The 21,538-nt window shown below is 42.5% G+C and overlaps 2 protein-coding genes across 6 annotated transcripts in view; one reads left to right on the forward strand and one right to left on the reverse strand.

Moving 5' to 3' along the window:
• The window catches only part of Mcf2l2 (MCF.2 cell line derived transforming sequence-like 2), a 213,837-nt gene that overhangs the window by 81,502 nt on the left and 110,797 nt on the right, over window positions 1-21,538 (reverse strand). The gene's annotated exons all lie outside the window — the stretch shown is intronic.
• Window positions 957-20,677, forward strand: B3gnt5 (UDP-GlcNAc:betaGal beta-1,3-N-acetylglucosaminyltransferase 5). Of its 3 annotated transcripts, XM_090342765.1 has the most exons (4): window positions 957-1,186; window positions 4,552-4,655; window positions 13,802-13,858; window positions 18,314-20,677. In XM_090342765.1, exon 4 carries the CDS (start codon window positions 18,613-18,615, stop codon window positions 19,741-19,743), a length of 1,131 nt encoding a protein of 376 aa, XP_090198891.1. In that variant the 5' UTR covers window positions 957-1,186; window positions 4,552-4,655; window positions 13,802-13,858; window positions 18,314-18,612; the 3' UTR covers window positions 19,744-20,677. The 3 variants fall into 3 exon arrangements, with proteins under 3 accessions (XP_090198891.1, XP_090198881.1, XP_090198900.1); XM_090342755.1 differs by lacking the exon at window positions 13,802-13,858 and having other exon boundaries at window positions 4,552-4,666; XM_090342774.1 differs by lacking the exons at window positions 957-1,186; window positions 4,552-4,655 and having other exon boundaries at window positions 13,715-13,858.

The raw sequence follows: 21,538 nt of genomic DNA on the forward strand, positions 1-21,538 counted from the left end.
ATTTAGCAAGGAAGGGATGTAGTTAGTCTTGTACTGAGAGTGAGTTGGTTTATTCATGGGTCACTGTCACAGGCTCCCTTAGAAATCATGTATCTGCCCGTGGTTAATGTGCTTATACATCATAGACTCTGAGGTGATAATAGCTGGGCTAGGCCCCTTGTTATAAATGACATGAGTTTCATAATTTAAATGTACTGAAGAGTTTTTAAGATGCTATTACAAAATGTCCTAGAAGTCTAGTTTGAAATAACAAATACCAGCCAGGCATAATGGTACATGTGTGCAATCTCAGGATTTGGGAGGCGACAGAAGGAGGATTATGGAATAGAGGCCAGCCTGGGATACAGGACTCGATCCTTTCCAATATGTAGATAAACAAAATAAAAAAGAAGAAACTTAGATTCTATTTCAGCAACGACTTCAAACTCATTATTCCTTTTATAAATAAGAAACCCAGAGCTTTTCTTTTAACAAAGTAGTTGATGATTTTGTTGTTGTTGTTATTCTTTCCTATCCTGCAAAATGTGTAACTATGCAAACAATCCCAAAGTGCCCCTTCTGTTGAATGGTAACGTTTTGTTGAGGAAAGGCAAGGCCTGGAACCAACGTTTCGAGGAACGCGCCACCACATGCAGGAAGACTTCATCCAGTAGCTCCTTCTTCTTCCAGGAAACGTCTACAGCCTTCGGATAAAGTCCAGTTCCGTGCCTGGGGAAGACAGCTGAAAGAGGACATTCAGGCGGCTTCTGGCTCACATTCGGGGTCGAGTCAATGACTCCCAGTACCTGAAGAAGCCCGCGGGGTGGGGGCGGGTCACTTCCGGAGTTCTCGTCCACGGACGAGGAACCGAGCCCGTGGGGAGGGACCCTTCACCTTCACCCACAAGGCCGGGTGGTGGCGATGGGACGGGCGGGGCCGCGCGAGCCTTCGGCCGTGACGCCCCGAGGTGCAGCCGGCGGCGCGCGGCCAGGGGAGCGTCCCCGCCCCGGCCCCAGCCCGTGATTGGGCGCGCGCTCCCCAGCCCCAGCCGGCTCCCGGCCGGGACGAGGGCCGAGCTCGCCGCCGGCGCCCCGGCTCTTCACCGGAGATTTAAAGCCCGAAAGTTTTGTTCCGAGACGGAGCACTTTGGCTCCGCCGCGGGGAGGGCAGCCGATCTCCGCCCCAGACCCGGAGCGGGGGTGCGCTGGTGAGTTCTGCTTCCAGTCTCGGCCGCAGTCATCCTGAGGGGGAGAGGGGAGCCATGGAGGGGGGGGGTACTTTTAAAATGAGGGGGGGAAGCCGGCCGTTGCAGCGCTGCCCTAGTGGGATGTAAAGCCGAGTTTCCTTCTTTGTTATGCGGACCCCCGAAGCTCACCGCCGACTCTCGCCCCGGACTTCCACCCACGAGGATCGCAGGGTGGCAACGCGGTCCAAACGCAGAGCCCGCGGCGAGGGGCTGTGCCGAGCCGAACCGATGCTCCGGGTGGAGGGAAAGCGCCGAGGCCGCCGCCGCGGACCGCCTCCCGGCGTGGCCCCGGGCCCCTCGGCCGCTCGCCGGGCTGGGGGCGTCCGCGGACGCTTTTTCCTTTGTGCGCTCGTCCGGGGTCTCTCGTCCGCAGAGTCGCCGCGGCCGGCTCGGAAGGGGCGGGAAGGGGGACGCTGGCGCCGAGGCTCCGGTTCCCAGGGGGAGGACGCGCCCTGGAGCTGGGGACCAGCGTTCGGCTCACGCGCGGGCTCCGCGTGGGGAAGCCGGGCTGGTTCTGCGGGCCCTGGCCTGGACTCGGCGCGTCCCGAGGCGGGGCGGGGCGGGGACGGGGGGCCGCGCTCCCTGCTCCCGGCTCCGGCGCCTTTGTTCGCTCCCGCCGGCCGGCCCGGGACGCGGGCCCGCCACGGTGGGCCGGGGAGGAGGTCGGTGGGAGCACTTTCCCGGGGCCGGATCGCCCCCGGGGGGGACTCTGGCGAGGCGGGGTCCAGCCCGGGAGCGGGAGCCTGGGCTTTCCGCTACTGACTGTCAGACGGCCGGGCGGACCCTGGAGGACCCGGGGCGCGGGGCGAGTTCCCGGCCGGGAAGTGAGCGGGGCCGGTGGGCCGGGAAAGGAAGATCTCTGTCGGGCTTGAGGGGGAAGTCGCGGCCACACTTGACTTTCCTGTGCCAGATTGTACGCGGCTTCCTGAGACGGCAGTCACCCCCGAGCGCCCGCCCGCCCGCCGCGCGGGCCCCAGTCACCAGGGCTCCGGGCGGCTGGCTGCGCCCCGTGCGCCCCCGCGCTGGGTTCGGACCTTGTGAGAGGAGTGGGTGGCGGCCACGGAGCTGATATTTAGGGTAATTCTCTAATGAAAGGACTTCTATTCGAATTGGATTTGCTCCTCTGTGCCTTTATTTTGGGAAACCTTGCCTGGTCCCTGTGGGCTTGGGGAAAGGGAAGTGAGAAGCTGAAATTGACCCAGAAAAATGACCATGATTGAAGATGGGTGTATTAAGTGCTGTCGCGGAAACGATTCCACCCTGAATGCTAGTAATGAGCAGCTCAAGTTTTTTTTTTTTTTTTTTTTTTCTTTTAACTTTGCAATCTGTGGTAAGATTTTGTCTTGTCACAAGGAGCCTGGAAACTTGCCGGGGAGTAGGGTGGAGGGGGTGAGATATATATCTCCAGTTCTCTTATCTTTCCTCTCCTTCCCAGCACTCTTTCACATGACTTGGGATATTCGCTAAAAATGAGGCCAACTTAAGGGCTCATCATGAAACTTTGAAGATAGATATTGATCCCCTGCAGACAGAGACAGAGACAAAGAGACAGAGACAGAAAGACGCAGAGACAGAGACATGGGGGGAAGTACTGGGATTAATGTTCCCACAGGGAAAGTTCTCCCATGGGTCACTGGCAGAAACTTCCCCAGGAAGTGACAGATGAAAGGGAGGGTAGGCTCTATAGATTGCTTCCTCCACAATGAAAACTCAGATGAGGTTAAATTCTCGAAATGAGGTCCAGGCCCCATTGAGTAAAAATATTTAAAAATCCCAAAGCAGCAAACTAACACCCTCCCCCCAGTCCCACCACCAACAAAGGAAGTTACATTGTAATTTATTAAAATGGAAAACAAACTTCCCTTTTTATAAAAGACAACCAGTGAGATTTATAGTAAAAATAATTAACTTATTAATTTTTAAATATAGAGCAGATTGAGTAATAACTCATGGGTTTTAAAATGGGTCATCTTTTAAAATAGGTCACTGTGGCTAGAATATTTGCACTTGGTGACTTTCAAACTCTACAGGCTTGAGTTCTTTCTGAGGCCCAATTTCATTAGATATGCATTTCAGAACAGAATTACTAGAGAAAGAAAAACTAGGAGGGAGTCAGAAGAAACTGGTTGCTTACAGCAACAAACAAGGAATGAATCTTATACTGGGGAAGTTTTCTTTCTTTTTTATTTTTTTGCCACTCCTGGGCTTGAGCTCTGGGTCTGAGCACTGACCTTGGGTTTTCTCAAGGCTAGCGCCCTACCACTTGAGCCACAGCATTACTTCTGGCCTTTTCTATGTATGTGGTATGGATGAATTGAAACTGGGTCTTCGCGCATGTTAGGCAAGCACTCTATCACTAGGCTTAACTCCCAGCCAGGGACATTTCTTTCTTTCTCTTTCTATTTCACTTTCATTCATGTATTCATTCTTTCCTTCCTTCCTTTTTTTTTTTTCCTGCCAATCCTAGTGCTTGAACTCAGAGTCTAGGCACTGTCCTTGAGCTTTCTCAAGGCTGGTATTCTATCACTCGAGTCACAGCACCACTTCTGGCTTTTTCTGTGTATGTGGTATCAAGGAATCGAACCCAGGGCTTTGTGCCTGCTAGGCAAGCAATCTATCACTAGGCTACACTGCTGACCCTGGGGAAATTTTCTGTGTGCTCAGTTGAACAGATCTAACCAGACTGACAGAAGAGCTCTGTGTCCAGTAGACAGTGGCTCCTGTATGTATGTAATCTTAGCTACTCAGTAAACTGAGATCTGAGGATCCTAGTTCAAAGCCAGCTGGGTAAAAAGTCCTAGAGAGTCTGTCTCTACTTAACCAACAAAATGTCATAAATGGAGCTATGGCTCAAGTGATAGAATGCCAGCAATACTGAGCTATGTTAAGTAGCAGTTAGCAATCAAATCAGCATTAAAAAAAAACAAACTACTTCCTTCATTTTCACTTGTTAATTCGAAAAGTCCGTGACACTTTTGAAACTTGATCTTCAGATGTCAGCCTGCTTAGCAGCAAGGATTACAGGTGGTACTAGTCCCCAGCACCCAGCTCTAGATGAGCCTCTTGAAGAATAATAACCTTTAAAACCTGAATTATTAACTTACCTATTATTATGGTAAAGGTGCATAAATGGTTTCTAGACAAAGGCAAAGTCAATAAGTATCTGATGTGGACCATTCTTTGTCAGTAAGTGATCTCAAATGATCCTCAGGAAACATGGATATGTGGCTCAGAACACATGACCAGTAAAATGGGACTGTAATACATCTACATTTTTTTCAAACTATAAACTCTTATGTATTCTGCTCTCTCTTGCCTCCCTTCAGGTACCAATTCCTGGTTGTAACCAATCATTGCTGAGTTTTGGTTAAGGATCTACTTGAAGCAGCTCTCAAGTCATCCTAGCATCCTGCCTGGGGTCTCCTCCACAGTATGTGACAAGTTAGTATTTATTGAATTCATAAAACCTAGGCTTTACTCACTCTCAGAGTTGCTCAATGTAATGCCCTGAACAAGACAGGTACTTCATAAATGGTACTTAACACACTGTAATACATGTTGCTCAGTGAGGCAAACACACACATACAATATGTGGTATTATTATACTTTTTTTTTTTTTTTTTGCCAGTCCTGGGCTTGAGCTCAGGGCCTGAGCACTGTCCTTGGACTTTCTCAAGGCTGGAGCTCTACCACTTGAGCCTTAGCACCACTTCTGGCTTTTTTCTATGTATGTGGTACCAAGGAATTGAACCCCGGTCTTCATGCATGCTAGGCAAGCACTCTACCACTAGGACAAACTCCTGGCCCCCCCATTATACTTTTTAAGTATACATTTCTCCCTTTGGTGATTGAACCCAGGGCCTCATGCATACTAGGTAAGAGATCTACCTACTACTTGAGCCATACTCCTAGCCTTTGTACTTGTGGGTTTATGCCACCCTTTACTTTTTGTCTTCTGTGGCAAACCCTCAATGCAAGGTTTCTAGGTGCAATGTTCATAATGAGACAGATGGATTACCATTGAGTCACAAACATAGAGCACATTAGCATTATGGTATTTGTGACTCTCCGTTTTTCTTACCATGATATGAACTAGCCTTTCTATTTGCCTTTTTTGGGCTTGATTGACTTGGGAGCATTTTGCCCTCATTTGGCTTTTTTCACTCAAAGCTGGCACTCTACCAGCTTTTTACTGATTAATTGGAGTTAAGTCTCACAGATTTGTTTACCCAGACTAGCCTTAGAAGTGTGATCTTTAGATCTCAGCCGTCTGAATAGCTAAGATTACAGGTGTGAGCCAACAGCTCCCAGCTCTAATAATGACTGCATGCCTTTCACCATCTGCTCCTTGTCCTCTAGCCACAGCTCTTTCCTTTCATGTGCTTTCAAAAATTCCTATACTGATCTCTTGGGGATGTTTTTCTGCTTGATCTCTCCACTTTACCCTTACAGACCAGCTTAAACACCCCCTATTATTTACTGTCTTTCTTTCCTCCCCAAACCACATTTGAATTCTAATCACTACCAGGCCCTGCTTTTTTGCCACGTCTCCCACAAAACCATCTCCCTTCTGTCATTTCAGAGGAATCCTACCCTCATGGTACTCATGGTTTAGCAGTTGGGATTTGGATGTCAGATTCTGGATGAATTTTTCACAGTCTTTCTTTCCCTAACTGGAATGCAACACCTAGTCTACATAGGTGGAAAGAATTCAAATGTACCATAGCTGTTCTGAATCCTAGGAAATCTCAAGAATGTTTGAAACATCCTGTTCTGAATGAATGTTGATCTTCTAGTGCCCCAGATAAAGCAGTCGTTATGTATGTAGAGCCCTAGTGAGTGTGCCGGAGTGGTGGTCAATTTTCAGCATTATTTTATATCCTATTAAATGTACAGCACTGTCTGTTAGGTAACTGATTTCCATGGGTGAATCCTATAGTCACTTTTTTGCTTGTCATTTTATGACAATTTTGAATATATCTTTTAAGTTTTACCTGTAGTACTGGGGAAAAATTTGATACTTTTTTTTTTTTTTTTTTTTTTTTGGTCATGGGGCTTGAACTCAGGACCTCCTGTTCTTGCTTGGCTTTTTTTTTCCCCCAAGGTTTGAGTTCTGTCACCTGAACCACAGTTCTACTTCTGGCTTTTTGCCAGTTAATTGATCATAAGAGTCTCTTGGACTTGTCTGCCTAGGCTGGCTTTGATTCTTGATCCTCAGCCTCCTGAGTAGCTAGGCTTACAGGTCTGAGCCACTGGCTCCTGGAAATACAGCTTTTTCATAAAAGAATGCTAGCTTTTCCTGGGCTAAGGTGTGATTTCTATGCGTGTAACTCCTCAGCTTTGAATGTACCCAATAATTGGATGATTGTCATCAAATTATCTTTCAGTTTCCCTCTCCTTTACTGCCTTCTCCTTTCTTTCTTCTTCCCTATCCTTCTACTTTGTCATTTTGGATCACTGTCTGTAGATTCTTCCAACTTCTTTGGATCTAAAGGACACAGACTCACGAGGTCATTCATTTTTGTCCATTGTCTACTACTATTAGAATAAAGAGTAAAAAGGGGGGTGGGAAAATTGAGTCTGTGAGGACTAGGGAAAAGGTTATGTTAGTAAAGAAAATGTGAAAAAGTACTAAGAAATGCAAGAGGTGATAAATCGTAAATGACTCCAAACTTCAGAAAACAAATTCTTGGCTGTTGCTCTTTCCTTGCTCTACCCTCTTCCCTGCTCTCTCCTGGGAAGGTTTCTGGCAGGGTGGTAGGGTGTGGAACAGCTGAAGACTGGCTGGAACTGGTCCGCAGCTGTGAGCTGCCTGGGGGCCTGGAATTTCTGAAGGTTAAATTGTTAACCTGGTAGCTCCATGCCTCAGTGTCTTATGCAAAATGAGGAGGAGATCATTTCTCTCTGATAGGTGGTTGCTAGGCTTAGAGTTACTGGGTATGTGCAATGCCTGAAGTGTAGAAACCATGCCCTTGTTAGTAACTATTGCTAGCATGGATAAAGAAGTTTGTGTCTTCAGTAGACCAGGAAAAATTGACAAAGAACATTTAAAGAGCAAGCAGCCTTGTCAGTCCAAACAACTGGGTGGCAACCATGGGTTCCAAAGGCCAGCTTTTAGAAAGCAAATGTTTGACTTAATATTTTCATCTTTCCTACTTCAAATTCCCCATAATCTCTGAGAAGTTTTAGTGACTTAATACAACTATGCTCTCATAGAATACTGCTCTAAGAACTTCCATGCCACCAAGTTAATTAGCAGGACTTTTCTTCACCTAGTTCTTTCTTTGCTACCTTTCTCTTTATCTCCTTCATAACTAGCGAATAGGAACATGTTTGCTTTGTGAGGAAACATATAACTTCATTTACATAGACGGGGTTCTTATCTACATGACAGGTTTTTATAACTTCTGTCCCTTGTCACCATGTTTACTGATTTGGAATTTAGTCTTTGGACTAACATTGAATAGAGATGTAAATTTACAAATGTATTCTTCATGAAAAGATAACTCCTAACAAAAGGCTTCTAAAGCTTGGTCATCGCCGCAGCTAAAGTGTTACAGCCCAGAGAAATGCCTGAAGACAACTGCTGGTAAATTGTTTTTCCCTCCCCCCCTTTTTTTTTAATAGGATTTACAGTAGAAACAGTCAAACTTGAATTAAAGAATAATATGATAGGGTATCAAATTTCAGGCTGCTTCTTTCTTTCCTAAGCAAACAGAATAGGTAGTTAGTACTAGCTGGTAATCAGCTATGTAATTACAGGAAAATGCTCTCCCTCTTTCTTTTGAGTTATGCTCGAATGGCAACCAAAAATTATCTCTCACACAGGATTTTGAGTAGCCAAAGTTTAAATGCAAATGGCATGAAGTATTAAGACTGACAAAACTTGACTGAAGGAGGGTTATTAGTTTCTACTCATCCTTTATAAGTATATATATTTTTCAGTTCTGGAGTTTGAACTCCCACTTGCTAGGCAAGCACTCTACAACTTGAGTCACACCTCCATCCTTCTTTTGCTTTGGTTATTTGGGGTGAGGATTTCCCTTTTTACCCAGGCCAGATTGGACTGAAATCTTCCCATTTACGCTTCCTGCCATAGCTGAGATGATGAGTTGGTGCCACAGACCCAGTTTTTTTGTTGTTGTTGTTAAGATATCATGAACTTGTTAGACCAAAATGGTCTCAAATCAGTCCACTTGATCTTATAGCTGAGCCACTGCTACTGGCTAGCATGTCACTTTTAAAGCAATTAGTAATTTACATCACTCAGGGATATTCTGAATATTAAATTCATTTTCAAAATGGATTCAGTCTTATTTGCTGTAAGTTCATTTGAGAGCAAGTTTTAATGCAACATTTTATTTCTGCAACAGAGAAAAAACTAGGACTAAGATGGAATTGCCTGCTTAGGGCTGCGTGTGTATGTGTGTGTGTGTGTGTGTGTGTGTGTGTGTGTGTGTGTGTGTGTGTGTGTGTGTGTGTGTGCTAGTACTTAGATTCCAATGTAGGGTGCAATCTCCCTTAACTTTATGGCTCAAGGTCATAAGAGTCTCCTGGGATTGTCTGCACACTGTGATTTTAGTGCCTGGCTAATTATTTGTTTTTCTTCTAATCCAGTAGTCTTTCCTTCAAATAATATTGTCTACTAAAATATAGGATTTTAGCATTTTGTTTTGTTCTGAGAACAATTAAAATAGGAGAGGACCATTTCATAGTTGGGTTTTAATTCTAGTATTTTCCAAATTTATAGGGCATAGTGGTTTACCCATCCACATTAGGAAGTGGAGAATCATTCATTTAAAAGTGAAAAGAAGTGCCAAGTGTGCAATGCCTACAGTAAGTAAGGGCTTTGTGAATGCCAGATAAGCACTCTATTGCCAAGCTGTATTGAGGAAGTCCATAAACAAATATTACTTTGACTATAGCACTCTCCCACTAGGCCAAACTCCTGGCTTTGGTGCCTCTCTGAATTCTGTATCCCTTTTCCTCCCCCAGACTGCTGCCTTCCCTCCTCTGAACAGGTAAGGTGGTTACAGAGTGAGGACAGAGCCGGAAGGGGAACATTGAGTGTGGCTGCTTTGGAGACTGGAGAGGGAGAAGCCCAAGAACAGGAATGAGAATGGTGATGCTTCCCAGAGCCAGGAGGCCATTTGTCTCAGTTACATTTTGCTAGCAGCCCTGCAAGAACTGTAGGAGGAGTGGATAAGTGAGCTAGGATGGGATGTTGGGTGGAAGGACTGAACCCAGCGATAGAACAAAGCTGTTAGGATTCTACACATAAGACAGGGAACGGTTTAAAATGGAGAGCTGGTATTAGTATCTGTGTCTAGAACCCCACCTGCTCAGGAAGCTGAGATCTGAGGATCCTGGTTCCAAGCCAGTTTGAGCAGGAAAATATGTCAGACTTCTATTTCCAGTTAACCACCCCCAAAAAAGACATGAATGGAGCTTTGGCTCCAGTGGTAGAGGATCAACCTTGAGTGAAAAGGCTAAAGGACCAGTGCTTTGGCCCTGAGATCCAGCCCTAGTACTGAAAAAAAAAAGAGGGAGTCAATAGCCATAATAGGTGGGATTTTTATTGAGAGTGCATTGATGGGGTGTGGATGTTCTAGAGACTGGGTGTCTTGGAACTTAAGATCTCAGAGCAATTGCAATCTGACTGAAGCCCCGTAGATGATTACTTTCGCTGCCTAAGTTGTTTTGAATGTGTCGGAGATTAAAGGGTATTTGAATGGTATGTCAGGATTCCTTTGAATTCATAGTATTGTATATCTACTCTATAAACTATAAGCATAGTTTCTCTAATGATAACAACAATGGCAAGAAGTGATGGGCCAGAAGTTGGAACAGAAGCCGTGGGCTGGTGAATCATGCCTAATCCTAGTTACTCAGGAAACTGAGATCTGATATCCCAGTTTCATGCCAACCCAGTCAGGAAAATCCATGAGATTTATTACCTCAAACAAGAATCCAGAAGCCTGAAGTGGAGCTGTGGCTTAAGTGGTGGAGCATCAGCCTCGAGTGAAAAGTCTAAGAGCCAGACCCAGGCCCTGAGTTCAAGCACTAGTATTGGCATACTCCCTCCCCCACAGAAAAAGAAATATAGACAGAAACAAAACTATAGGTTTTGAACTTATAACCCTCTGGCTTTCTCTATCAGAAATTACTTGGTCTTTACATGTGTGTCAATGGTGTTTCTCTTGGAAGACTCTTTCCTTTGCCTCAGCCTGACCCCATGTAAGGAGGGCTTCATCTTTAGCTCTTCCTGTATCTCCCAGCACAACTCATGTCATCAGTGTCTCTTTTGCACTTTGAGTTCCAGGATAAGGATTTGCATATGTGGCTTATCCATTCTAATTGTGTTAATGCCTCCTTAATTTTCTGATCAACTTCCTCTTTAAAATGACCCTTCCCTTTTTCTCCTTCTTTCCCTCAGTTCATTTTTTTTCTTCCAGATCCTTCTGCTCATCTCCCTCTGGAGAATTTACCCATTTTCATGAACTCAGCCATCTTCTTGCTTAGAATGCCCACCTGGATCTTCAGTCCTGTTTACATTTAACCTTCCAGTTATCTTGTTTCTCCAGTACCTCAAATTCAATCCAAAGCTAAGGCCAGCTGTAACCTTCCTTTTTTCTAACTCAGGAAATCAGTTTTTCTCTCCCAGTAATATATGCATTGTCTTTCCTGTCTCCTTTCTTTTCTTCCCCATCCTAGTCATTTGCCAGGTTTGGCTGTGCTGTAGTGTATCTCTTGTGTGGCTTGTCCCTCCAAGGTATATGTACTGTATGCAGGCTTGGTCCCCAGCGTGATGCTGTTAGGAGGGCCTAGTGCATGGTGTATATATCAATTTGGATGTGCCCCTAAGGGATTAAGACTGTTCTCCTGGAACTAGTTCTTTGAAGAGTAAGACTGCCTCCATATGATTGGCCCTTTCTTTCCACAACTTTATTCCTTCCCACTTTTCTGCCATGTGTGATATACTCAAAGGAACCCTTACCAGAGGCCAAATGGATAGTTGTTCCTCCCAAACTGAAAACTAAAGAAATCTCTTTTCAGGGCTGGGAGTTTGGCCTGGTGGTAGGGTGCTTGCCTAGCATACATAAAGACCTGGGTTTGATTCCTCGGTACCACATAAGTAGAAAAAAGCCAGAAGTTGGTGTTGTGGTTCAAGTGGTAGAGCTCTAGCCTTGAGAATGCCCAAGGACAGTGTTCAGGCCCTGAGGACAAGCCCCAGGACTGGTTTTAAAAAAAAAAAAAGGAAGAAAAGAAAAGAAATCTCTTTTCATACGTACTTATTCATGAAGTACCTATTTAGTACCTCCTTAGAGGTATTTCATTTTGGCATCAGAAGATAGATAATATATGTTCCTTCTGTCCATACTTCCATCACACTGAACTTTATTTTCTCCACTTTGTCCTGATATCCTAGAACATTCCACCCTGCAACTCTACTGCTGGTCTAAGCCCTTTTGTTCCAACTTAAAAAAGAGACTAAGGGAATGATCACTACAAACAGAAGTACCTCTGCATGATTTTCAAGGTTCTCCTTGTTTCAAACAAATATATTTCTATTTTTCAAATAATCTGCATATGAAATTCTTTCCATTCCCTCCAGCAATTACTCCTCCTGCATCCATCAAAGCCTGATTATGTCAGGCCTTCCTGAAACCCCCTAATTGATGCTTACTGGTTTTACTACTCTTAGGACTCTCCTCTTGGGCCTGGAGTTATCTCTCAGGGTATTGCTGACAGTGTTTGTACTGTACTCCTGTTGTCACTGTTGTCTATGGAAACTTTTTTTTTTTAAATGTAGGAATAAATCTCATCCCAAAAACATGGTAAGTGCTTTAAGATGAAAAACTATAAAAGACCACTTCCTATTCTTCCACTATGATGGCTCACACAGGAAATACATCCTTATAGGATTAATTCAAACATTGGAGGCTGAGGTTAACTGGAACTTCAACGTCAATGGAGACCTTGATGAACACTCAAAATTTCCAGCAGATTTTGCATAAAAACTCCAGCAGGTTTTGCATAAAATGTCAGGATTTCACACTACAAGGAAATGAGTTGACAGCTAGGGGATGGGAGGGAAACTAGACACACTAAGTCTAGGGATTTTTGTTTTCTATTTGTTTGTATTTCCTGGAGAATTTTAAGGAGGAATCTTATAAGTCAAGCATTGTGGTACATATTTATAATTCCAGGACTTGTAAGACTGAACTAAGTTTGAGTGTTTGCGGTTAACCTTGGCTTTATAGTGAGATTCTGTCTCTAAACAAAAATAAATAAACAGTAACAACACCAAAAATCAAAAAGAACTGTCTTATCTGTGAAGAAATCTTTTTGAATAATTGAGAAGCACAACTCCCGTACTAGAAAGTATTTGGGTATTGTCCACCACTTTATTTTTTTTTTTTCTGATATACTCTCTCACTTTGATTTTTCTAACAACTTTTTACCAAAGAGAAAATAACATTAGGATAACAGTTCATTTCTCCTAGTCCAAATAGAAACCTACATTCTGTGTATTCCAACCACTTGCATATGTCCTTCCCAGAAATTCTTTGTCCTATTCTCTTCACTGCCCTGGCTCATATTTTTAATAAGCTCTCTTTACCTCCCTTCAATTATCAGTATATTGATATTTGTATCTGATAGGTAGATTAAATCAGCAAACTTAGGCAAGGCAAGGCTTTCCCTGAGTGCATTCATTGAAGCAGGGATGATCCTAGAGATTCCATGGGTTGAGCAACCGCTGAGCCATGCAGTGGGCACACAAAGGAAACTGTGCCCACAGCACTCTGTCCTGGCTGGCTGCTGAGCTTTCCATTTGTTATGGCTTTGTTTCCCCAAAGGCCTAGCGTTTTCTTCCACCCAATCAGCAGTTATTGGCTTTTCCCAATGCCCTCACCTGCATCCTGAATGTGATGTTAGAAGCTGAACCTTTGTGGTCTCTATCAGCAAAGCCAAATCTGGATAGAGTGTCATTTACTTTGTTAAGATGGAGTGAAGTGCATTCTTTTGCTCTGGCCTAGGAAAAGCCTTCTAGGGACTCAAATCTATTAAAAGGAATTTGGATATTCTTTTGCTGCCGTAATGAATGGTTTGTCTTTCCTAGATCTTTCTTTCATCATACACATATTATTGGTAGGGTATTTTTTTCTTCTTTCTTTTTTTTTTTTTTTTTTGTTGTTGTTGTTGCAGGTCCTGGGGCTTGAACTCAGGACTTTTGTGCTCAAGGCTGGCACCTATCACTTGAGCCACAAGTGATACAACCACATCACTTTTGGCTTTCTTTTTCTTTTTTTTTTTTTTGTGATCAAGACAAGGATCTCATGAATTTTCCTGTCCAGTCTGGCTTTGAACCTTGAGTCTCGGCTTCCAGTCTCCCGAGTAGCTAGGAATACAGGTGTGAGCCACTGGGTGCCTGAATATCAGTGAGATTTGTTATAGTGTATGTAAAACTGTGGATAGACAATTCAAATGACTGCTGAGTTGGGGAGACATCTTATTTTTGAAGCTTACATGCTGAACTGATCTAACTAGCATGGTTTTTTGGTCATTTTTCAGAAGATATTTTGACTTACTGGAGTCCGTATGGAACAGTGCAAACATGTAGGAAACAAGGTAACAGGGTGAAGGGGATAAAATCAATATTAAGAGCCAGCCTCTAGCTTCCAATAGCAGTATTAGCAACAGCAGCTACACATCCACTTCTGAGTCACAGACCTGATTCACTGTAGGGATGTTAGTGTCTTGAGTGAGTCACTGTGAAAATGGGCTCTCGGGGCCTGACAGGAAAGAAGCTAGAAGCTCAAGTTTGCAAATAGCTGTAAACATGTACACAGCAAACTAGCACTGGAATTACCTGAGCTCAGAATTCAGAAGCTAGTTTTGCCTGTAATCTCTCAGGTTCCAAAGGCTATCCACATTTTTTTTTGTTACTTTGCCAGGGTGTTAGGTAAGTTTTGATCAAGGGTTTTCTTAGAATTCTTTCAGGCTTCTTAAACCCTAGTATTAAGAATGTTCGCTGAGAATTCTTGCATGCCTATAATCCTAGCTATTCAAGAGGTTAAGATCTGAGGATCAAAGTTTGAAGCCAGCCTGGGCAGAAGTAGAGCTATGGTTCAAGTGGTTGAGTCATCCTTGAGCAAGAAAGATAAGGGATCATGCCTAGAACATGAGTTCAAACCCTAGTACTGGCACACATGAAGGCACACACACACACACACACACACACACACACACACACACACACACAGAATTCTCAGGTGGCATGGCAACACGTTCCTATAATCTAGAACTCATGAGACTAAGGCAGGAAGATCACAAGTTTGAGGCCAGATAGGGCCACATAATGAGACACTATCTGAAAGGAAAAAAAAAAAGAATTCTATACTTTAAGCCTCCAGGTCCATCAAAATGTACTGTGGAGGCACAAAGCCCTTGCTTCTGGCCTTTAGAGATGGGCACCACTTGAGGGAGCATTATGGAAGAGTGCAAAGGACTAGCTCCTGAATGAAAGTGATTTTGCCACATTTCAGCAAATGTTACTATCATCAGAAACTGGTGCTTCCTCCTCTCATTCCTGCTCTAGAACTGCCAGTCCAGAGCTAACCACCCCATCTCTGGGCCATTGCTAATGCTGATCTTATCCAAGGGCCCACTAGCTGTCTTCTCATTATCAAGCATACTACTGTGTTTAACTTTATCACCTTGAATGTGTGCATGTGGAACTGAGTTTCACAACTCAAGAACTGCACTGTTCTCTCTATCACGGGTTGTGGCTTATTAAGTCTCACTCTCAGTTTTGAAATCTGTGCCCTAGGGGAAAGTGTTACCTGTGCACATCAGTTCTGGTCCTGGCCCTCACTCCTTCCCTAGTAGCCAGAACTTTGGTGCAAGGTAGATCCCCTTCAGCGTGGCTTTTGGCATCAACATTTGGCAAATGCTTATCATATTTAAGTATTAAATTATGTCTTAGATTAAATTATTAAACTAAGTGTCATAATGTCCTAGGAAGGAGCAGTAACAGTCCAGACAAGAACCATCTGTGAAGGGGGAATGGCAGGGACTCTTAATAGACTCCCTGGAGAAGAATGGCTGTAGAACCTGGGTTGAGTACACTTCATACCAGCAGAGGGTTGGGTATAACTAGCTGTAGCAGTACTGTACAAAGGGAAAGGTACGTGGTATAGCCAGATAGCTGTACTATCAGCTAGATAATGTGATGGAATCTCTGGAGAAATAAAACCTTAAAGGCTGCTGGGCACCATGATAAATCAGCTATGGCTACATCTTGTCACTGACCAATGGACAGAGGGCTTTGAAGGATTTCCTTGGTCCCTTAACTAAGTCTGAGTTTTAGAAAGCTCACTGGCTAGAGTGCCAGGCTAGGAGATCCTTTAGTCTGTATACTAGGTGAGTCTGGGAGAGAAGTGATAATGGCATAAGGAGTGAAGAGAGATGGAGTACTATAGACTCAGTGGACAAACCATTTGATAGAACATGGAGGAACAGGGAGCCTTGCAGGTTTCTAGTGTAGCTGAATGAAGTGCAGACAGGCAAAAACAATGAGATGACAGAAGTAGGTATTGAGGAAGAAGATGGCAAGACTGGGTTAGAGATGGCATCTGAGCACCCTGTCTTCCTCCCCTTTGCTTGCATAAATACAGAAGGAAGATAGTCATTTACAAAACAGTTTTTAGTATTTAATTGCTTTAATATTAATATTTTAACATTTAACCTCTTAATTTTAATGTGGATATTTGAGGTGTTCAAATAGCTAACTTTAATATTAAGATTCTATTTAGTTTTAATATTTTTGAATTTTAGTTTTATTGAAAAGGTGATGAGCAAGGGAGTTACATTTACATAATGAAAGTAATGAGTTCATTCGTTTTTTTAATCATTGTTACCTCATCCCTCATTTTCTCCCACTTACCCTTTCCTAGTCCCCTACCCGCCAATTTATAAGGTTCATATCCAACGTAGTGTCAAGTGAGTGTCAGTGCTGCACTGGTTCGTCCTTTGTCCTATGTTTCTGTGATTCTCTTTCCCTTCCACATGTTGATTAATCTTATATACAAGACACATGGTACAGAAAACTCAGAGAAATGGGGGAAAAAATGACATACTCCATACCTTAGAATTCATGGTGATATGCTTCATTATATATGATCCTACACATGAAGCAATTGGGTTATTGAGATCCCCTGTTAACAATATCATGGATAGCCAGGCGCCTATAATCTCTAGCTACTCGGGAGGCTGAGATCTGAGGATGACACAGTTCAAAATCAGCCTGAGCACGAAAGTTGGTGAGACGCTTATCTCCACCAGGAAACCAGAAGTGATGGCTCATGTGGTAGAGCACTAGTCTTGAGCTGAAGGGCTCAGGGATAGAGCCTAGGCCAAGAGTTCAAGTCCCATGAACAACAACAACAACAAAAAGAATATCGTGGATGGGCCAGGAGTGTGGTCTAGTGGTAGAGTGCTTGCCTAGCATACATGAAGCCCTGGGGTCAATTCCTCAGCACCACATATGCAGAAAAAACTAGAAATAGTGCTGTAGCTGTGCTAGCCTTGAGAAAGCTCAAGGACAGTGCCCAGGCCCTGAATTCAAGTGCAGGACTGGCAAAAAAAAATATATATATATATAAATAGCTAGATATATGTGTATACACACACACACACACACACACACACACACACACACACACACACACACAGTGGACATAGTCTACTTCTTACAAATGAGAGAAATCCTGCAACCTACTTTTCTTTGGGTCTGGCTTACTTCACTTAATATAGTTTTTCCCCCATGTCTTTCCATTACCTTACAAATAGGACCATGTTTTTTTTTTGTTGTTGTTTTTGTTTTTTTGTAATTAATAGAAGGGTTACAATTATATTCACCAGATAGAAGATGCATTACTTCATACACATTGATACCCCTTCTCATGTTTTTGTCCCCATTTCACTTCCCATTTTCTAGTGGTTAATTGGAGATAAGAGTTTTACAGTCTTTAGTGCCCAGGCTGGCTTTGAGCCTCGATTCTCATATCTCAGCCTTCTGAGTAGCTAGATTACAGGCATGAGCCACTGTGCCAACTTAAATTACTAGTTTTAATATTTTATTTACTAATATTAACATTTTCATCAGATTTACTAGTTTTGTTATAATTATTACAAAATAAAAAATTTGGTTAGAATTTTGATTATAATTTTGGCAAGCAAAGCTTCAACTCCTTCATGCTAAATTTCAGTTTTTATAAAAGAAATCTTGTCCTGAGAAATGGGGCTGTGGCTCAAGGGGTAGGGTGGTAGCCTTGAGCTGAAGAACTTAGGGACAACACCCAGACCCGAGTTCAAACCCCATGACCCACCAAAAAAATAAAATAAAATAAATCCTGTTCTAATTCCTGCCTTTTCTGAAGGGGACTTTAGGAACTCTTTCACTAAGTTTGGTGGCAGTGGCTCTATGCCTATAATCCTACTTATTCAGGAAACAGATTTGAAGATTATGGTTCAAAGACAGCCCAGGCAAGAAAGTCCATGAGACTCTTATTGCCAACAAACTGCAAAAACAAACAAACAACAAAAAAAAACCCCAGAAGTGGCTCAAGTGGTAGAATGCTAACCTTGAGCAAAAAAGTTTGGAGAGTTCCCAGGCCCTGAGTTCAAGCCCCAGGACTGACGAAAACAACTCTCTACTGCCATGGATTTTTCCTTCCTTGATATATTGACTGGATTATATAACTGGTTTCATCTATTTCATATCTTTATGGCATTTGACATTTGAATTGTAATGACACAAAAGAATAGCTACTTGGGTGTTATCTGTATTCTGAATGAGAAGACAGTCTTAAGCAGTTTCTTTTTTCTCTTTTCTTGTACTTCTCTTTTTAAAAAAATGTATAAAGAACTATATGCCTTGCTAAAAGTATACCTGTGTACCTTACGAAAACCTTTATAATGTTCTGTGGGGATTAGCCAGATTGCATTTGGTTTAAAGAATTAGGAATGACTAGTTTCTTTCTGATAACTTGCTAATCGATTGACTTGTTACTGTTTTACTAGGTTGCAGCTCATGTCTAGAGAAAACACGTGCTGGAGTACCTGCTTGCCAGGCTTAATGAAAGATGCCAAAGAGGAAGAATTTTCAAGTGCCAGTGTCCATGTACAATGTGTTCCATTCTTTTGCAACCCCAAAGAAATGGTATTAAAAGAAAATATTGTGTGAAATAAGAAGACCTGTTTTCATTTTTTCACGACTGACATGTAACTGGAGAAAGGTCTCTGCTACGAAATACCAAGTTCTGTGGTCTGGAAGCACACATTTAAAACTGATCTTAATTTAAAACCACACCCAAGTGGACATGAGAATGTTTGTTAGTGGCAGAAGAGTCAGAAAAAGGCAGTTTTTTCAGTTATTTGCCACTTGTTTTATACTAAGCTTCATGGTTTTTTGGGGACCGATCGATAATTCCATTGTGAGTCATATGAAGTCCTACTCTTACAGATACCTCATAAATAGCTATGACTTTGTGAATGATACCCTGTCACTTAAGTATGGCTTAGAGGGACCTCGATTCCCATACTTGATTAATCACAAGGAGAAATGCCAAGCTCAAGATGTTCTCCTTTTACTGTTTATAAAAACGGCTCCTGAAAACTACAACCGACGTTCGGCCATTAGGAAAACGTGGGGTAATGAGAGGTATGTTCGATCTCAACTTAATGCCAACATCAAAACTCTGTTTGCCCTAGGAACTCCTAATCCACTAAAGCCAGAACTCCAGAGGCAACTGCTTTGGGAAGATCAAATGTACAAGGATATCATTCAGCAAGACTTTGTGGATTCTTTCTACAATCTTACTCTGAAATTACTGTTGCAGTTCAGTTGGACAAATACCTTTTGTCCACATGCCAAGTTCCTGATGACTGCTGATGATGACATATTTATCCATATGCCAAATCTTATTGAATACCTTCAAAATTTAGAACAAATTGGTGTTCGGGACTTTTGGATTGGTCGTGTTCACCGCGGTGCTCCTCCTGTTCGGGATAAAAGCAACAAATACTATGTCTCCTATGAAATGTACCAGTGGCCAGCTTACCCTGATTATACAGCTGGTGCAGCCTATGTCATTTCCAGTGATGTAGCAGCCAAAGTCCATGAGGCTTCACTGACCCTAAATTCTAGTCTCTACATAGACGATGTCTTCATGGGCCTCTGTGCCAATAAAATAGGGATTGTACCACAATACCATGTATTCTTTTCTGGAGAGGGCAAGGCTCCTTATCATCCCTGCATCTATGAAAAAATGATGACATCTCATGGCCATGTACAAGATCTTCAGGACCTTTGGAATGATGCTACAGATCCAAAAGGAAAAAGTATTTCGAAAGGTTTTTGGGGTCAAATATACTGCAGATTCATTAAGATATTTCTCCTTTGTAGACTGACCTATAAGGACACATATCCTTGCAGGGCTGCCTTTGCCTAATTTAGTACTTGAATGTTGTATTGTTTTCCTATCACTGAGCCAAACCTGGATGGACAAAGCTTCCAATGTTTTCCTATACCTAAAATGAATGTGAAAGATGAAGGTATCTTGAAATCCTAATCTCTCAAAATATTTCTTTGATTACGACAGGTTGTTCGGTACACCATCTAATTCATGATCTAGCCCATTGAAAGAAATTTGTATTTTTTAAAGGCCTGGACACTATCCCTTGGTTTGTAAATTCGAGGCAAGTGCTCTACTATTTGAGCCACAGCTCCATGTCCATCTTTTCACTGGTTACCTGGAGTTAAGAGTCTCATGGACTTTCCTGCCCCGGTTGATTTTGAGACTCGATTCTCAGATCTCAGCTTTCTAAATAGTTATGATTACAAATATGAGCCACTGGTGTGTGGCTTATTTGTTGGTTCAAAACAAAATTCATCCAAAATTCAAATCTGATTATGCCATATACGTATTGGTATGGAAAACTTACCAAGAAACTTACAGGAAATACCAAGTGAATGCACAGTAGTGCATTTCAAAGAAATCAATACATCTTTAGCTCAAGTATTGCAGTTTATGTTTGTGAAAGAGCACTTGGAAAAAGATGGCCAGGCAAGCACTGGCATAGAGGAAAGGACATCGGTCCAGTGAAGTCTTTCGTCCTATGTTGAAAGCTCTACAACTTCATTATAAATAGTGGAAATGCCTAATGGTCACATCCATGTAGCTGATCAACTAGAAAGTATTGGTATCATTTAAAATATATGTCTACCTTCTTTGCTTTCCAATCCTTAATGTGAAATTTGAGAAAGTCATTAGTGCCATGCTAACTGGTACTTGATGAATTTATTCCCCCTAATGTTAGAAAATGATACAACATGGAGAAGTTTTCACCCATAGGGTCCTTTGCTGGAGACATTATAGATATATATATATAAACATATATATATATAAATATATATATATGTATATGTTATGGCTGTGTGCTGGTCCCTGGGCACTATCTCTAAACTTTTTTTTTCTCAAGACCAATTCTTTTCCACTTGAACAATAGCTCCACTTCTGGCTTATGGATGGTTAACTGGAGATAAGCTTCTCACAGACTTTCCTGCCCAGGCTGGCTGCAACCTCGAACCTCAGATCTCTGCCACCTGAGTAGCTAGAATTATATGTGTGAGCCACTGGCACCTGGCCTGTTCATTGGTTTTAAAATATTAAATATTTGTCTGTGTTCAAGGGCATTGTTTGAATGTTATTTGTATACAGGAATATGATAATGAAGGCTATTTCTAAAGGAAATGTAAGGCTGAGATGAGGTGTCGCACAGTGGCAGAGTGCTTACCTGGCAAGTTCAGTCCCCAGTACTATTCATACACAAAAATGCAGACTCTTAGCTCTATGATTTATAAGATGTCCTTACAACCCTTCTCAAGAATAAGCCAGTATTCGGTTTTCATCTCAGTTTTAAATGAAGAGTAGTCCATTAAACTGTAGTTACTACAATGATCTGTTCTTTGCTCAAATAACTATCAGAGAAATCACAATCTTTTAAATATCTCAAGCTTGAAAACAAACTGTTTTAAAAAGGGATGGAGAAGTTGCCAGAGTGAGATTGACAGCAGTTGTAAAGCTGTGTGTTCTTTGTAATCAGAGATCTAATAAGTAATGTGGCCATGATCCATCCTGTCCCCTCCATCCCTGCCATTACAGAAAGAATCAGGTGATATTTGTTGCTAGAGAGAGATTATATGGAAGGCCAAAAGAGTTGCTTCAGCAAAAGCAGTGGAACTGA

This window comes from Megascapheus bottae, chromosome 1 (assembly GCF_031878675.1).
Source record: "Megascapheus bottae isolate mThoBot1 chromosome 1, mThoBot2.hap1, whole genome shotgun sequence".
Classification (NCBI taxonomy): Eukaryota; Metazoa; Chordata; class Mammalia; order Rodentia; family Geomyidae; genus Megascapheus; species Megascapheus bottae.

Coding starts and splice junctions, on each gene's coding strand:
- B3gnt5 (XM_090342755.1), top strand. CDS start 18,613: ATGAGAATGTTTGTTAGTGGCAGAAGAGTCAGAAAAAGGCAGTTTTTT.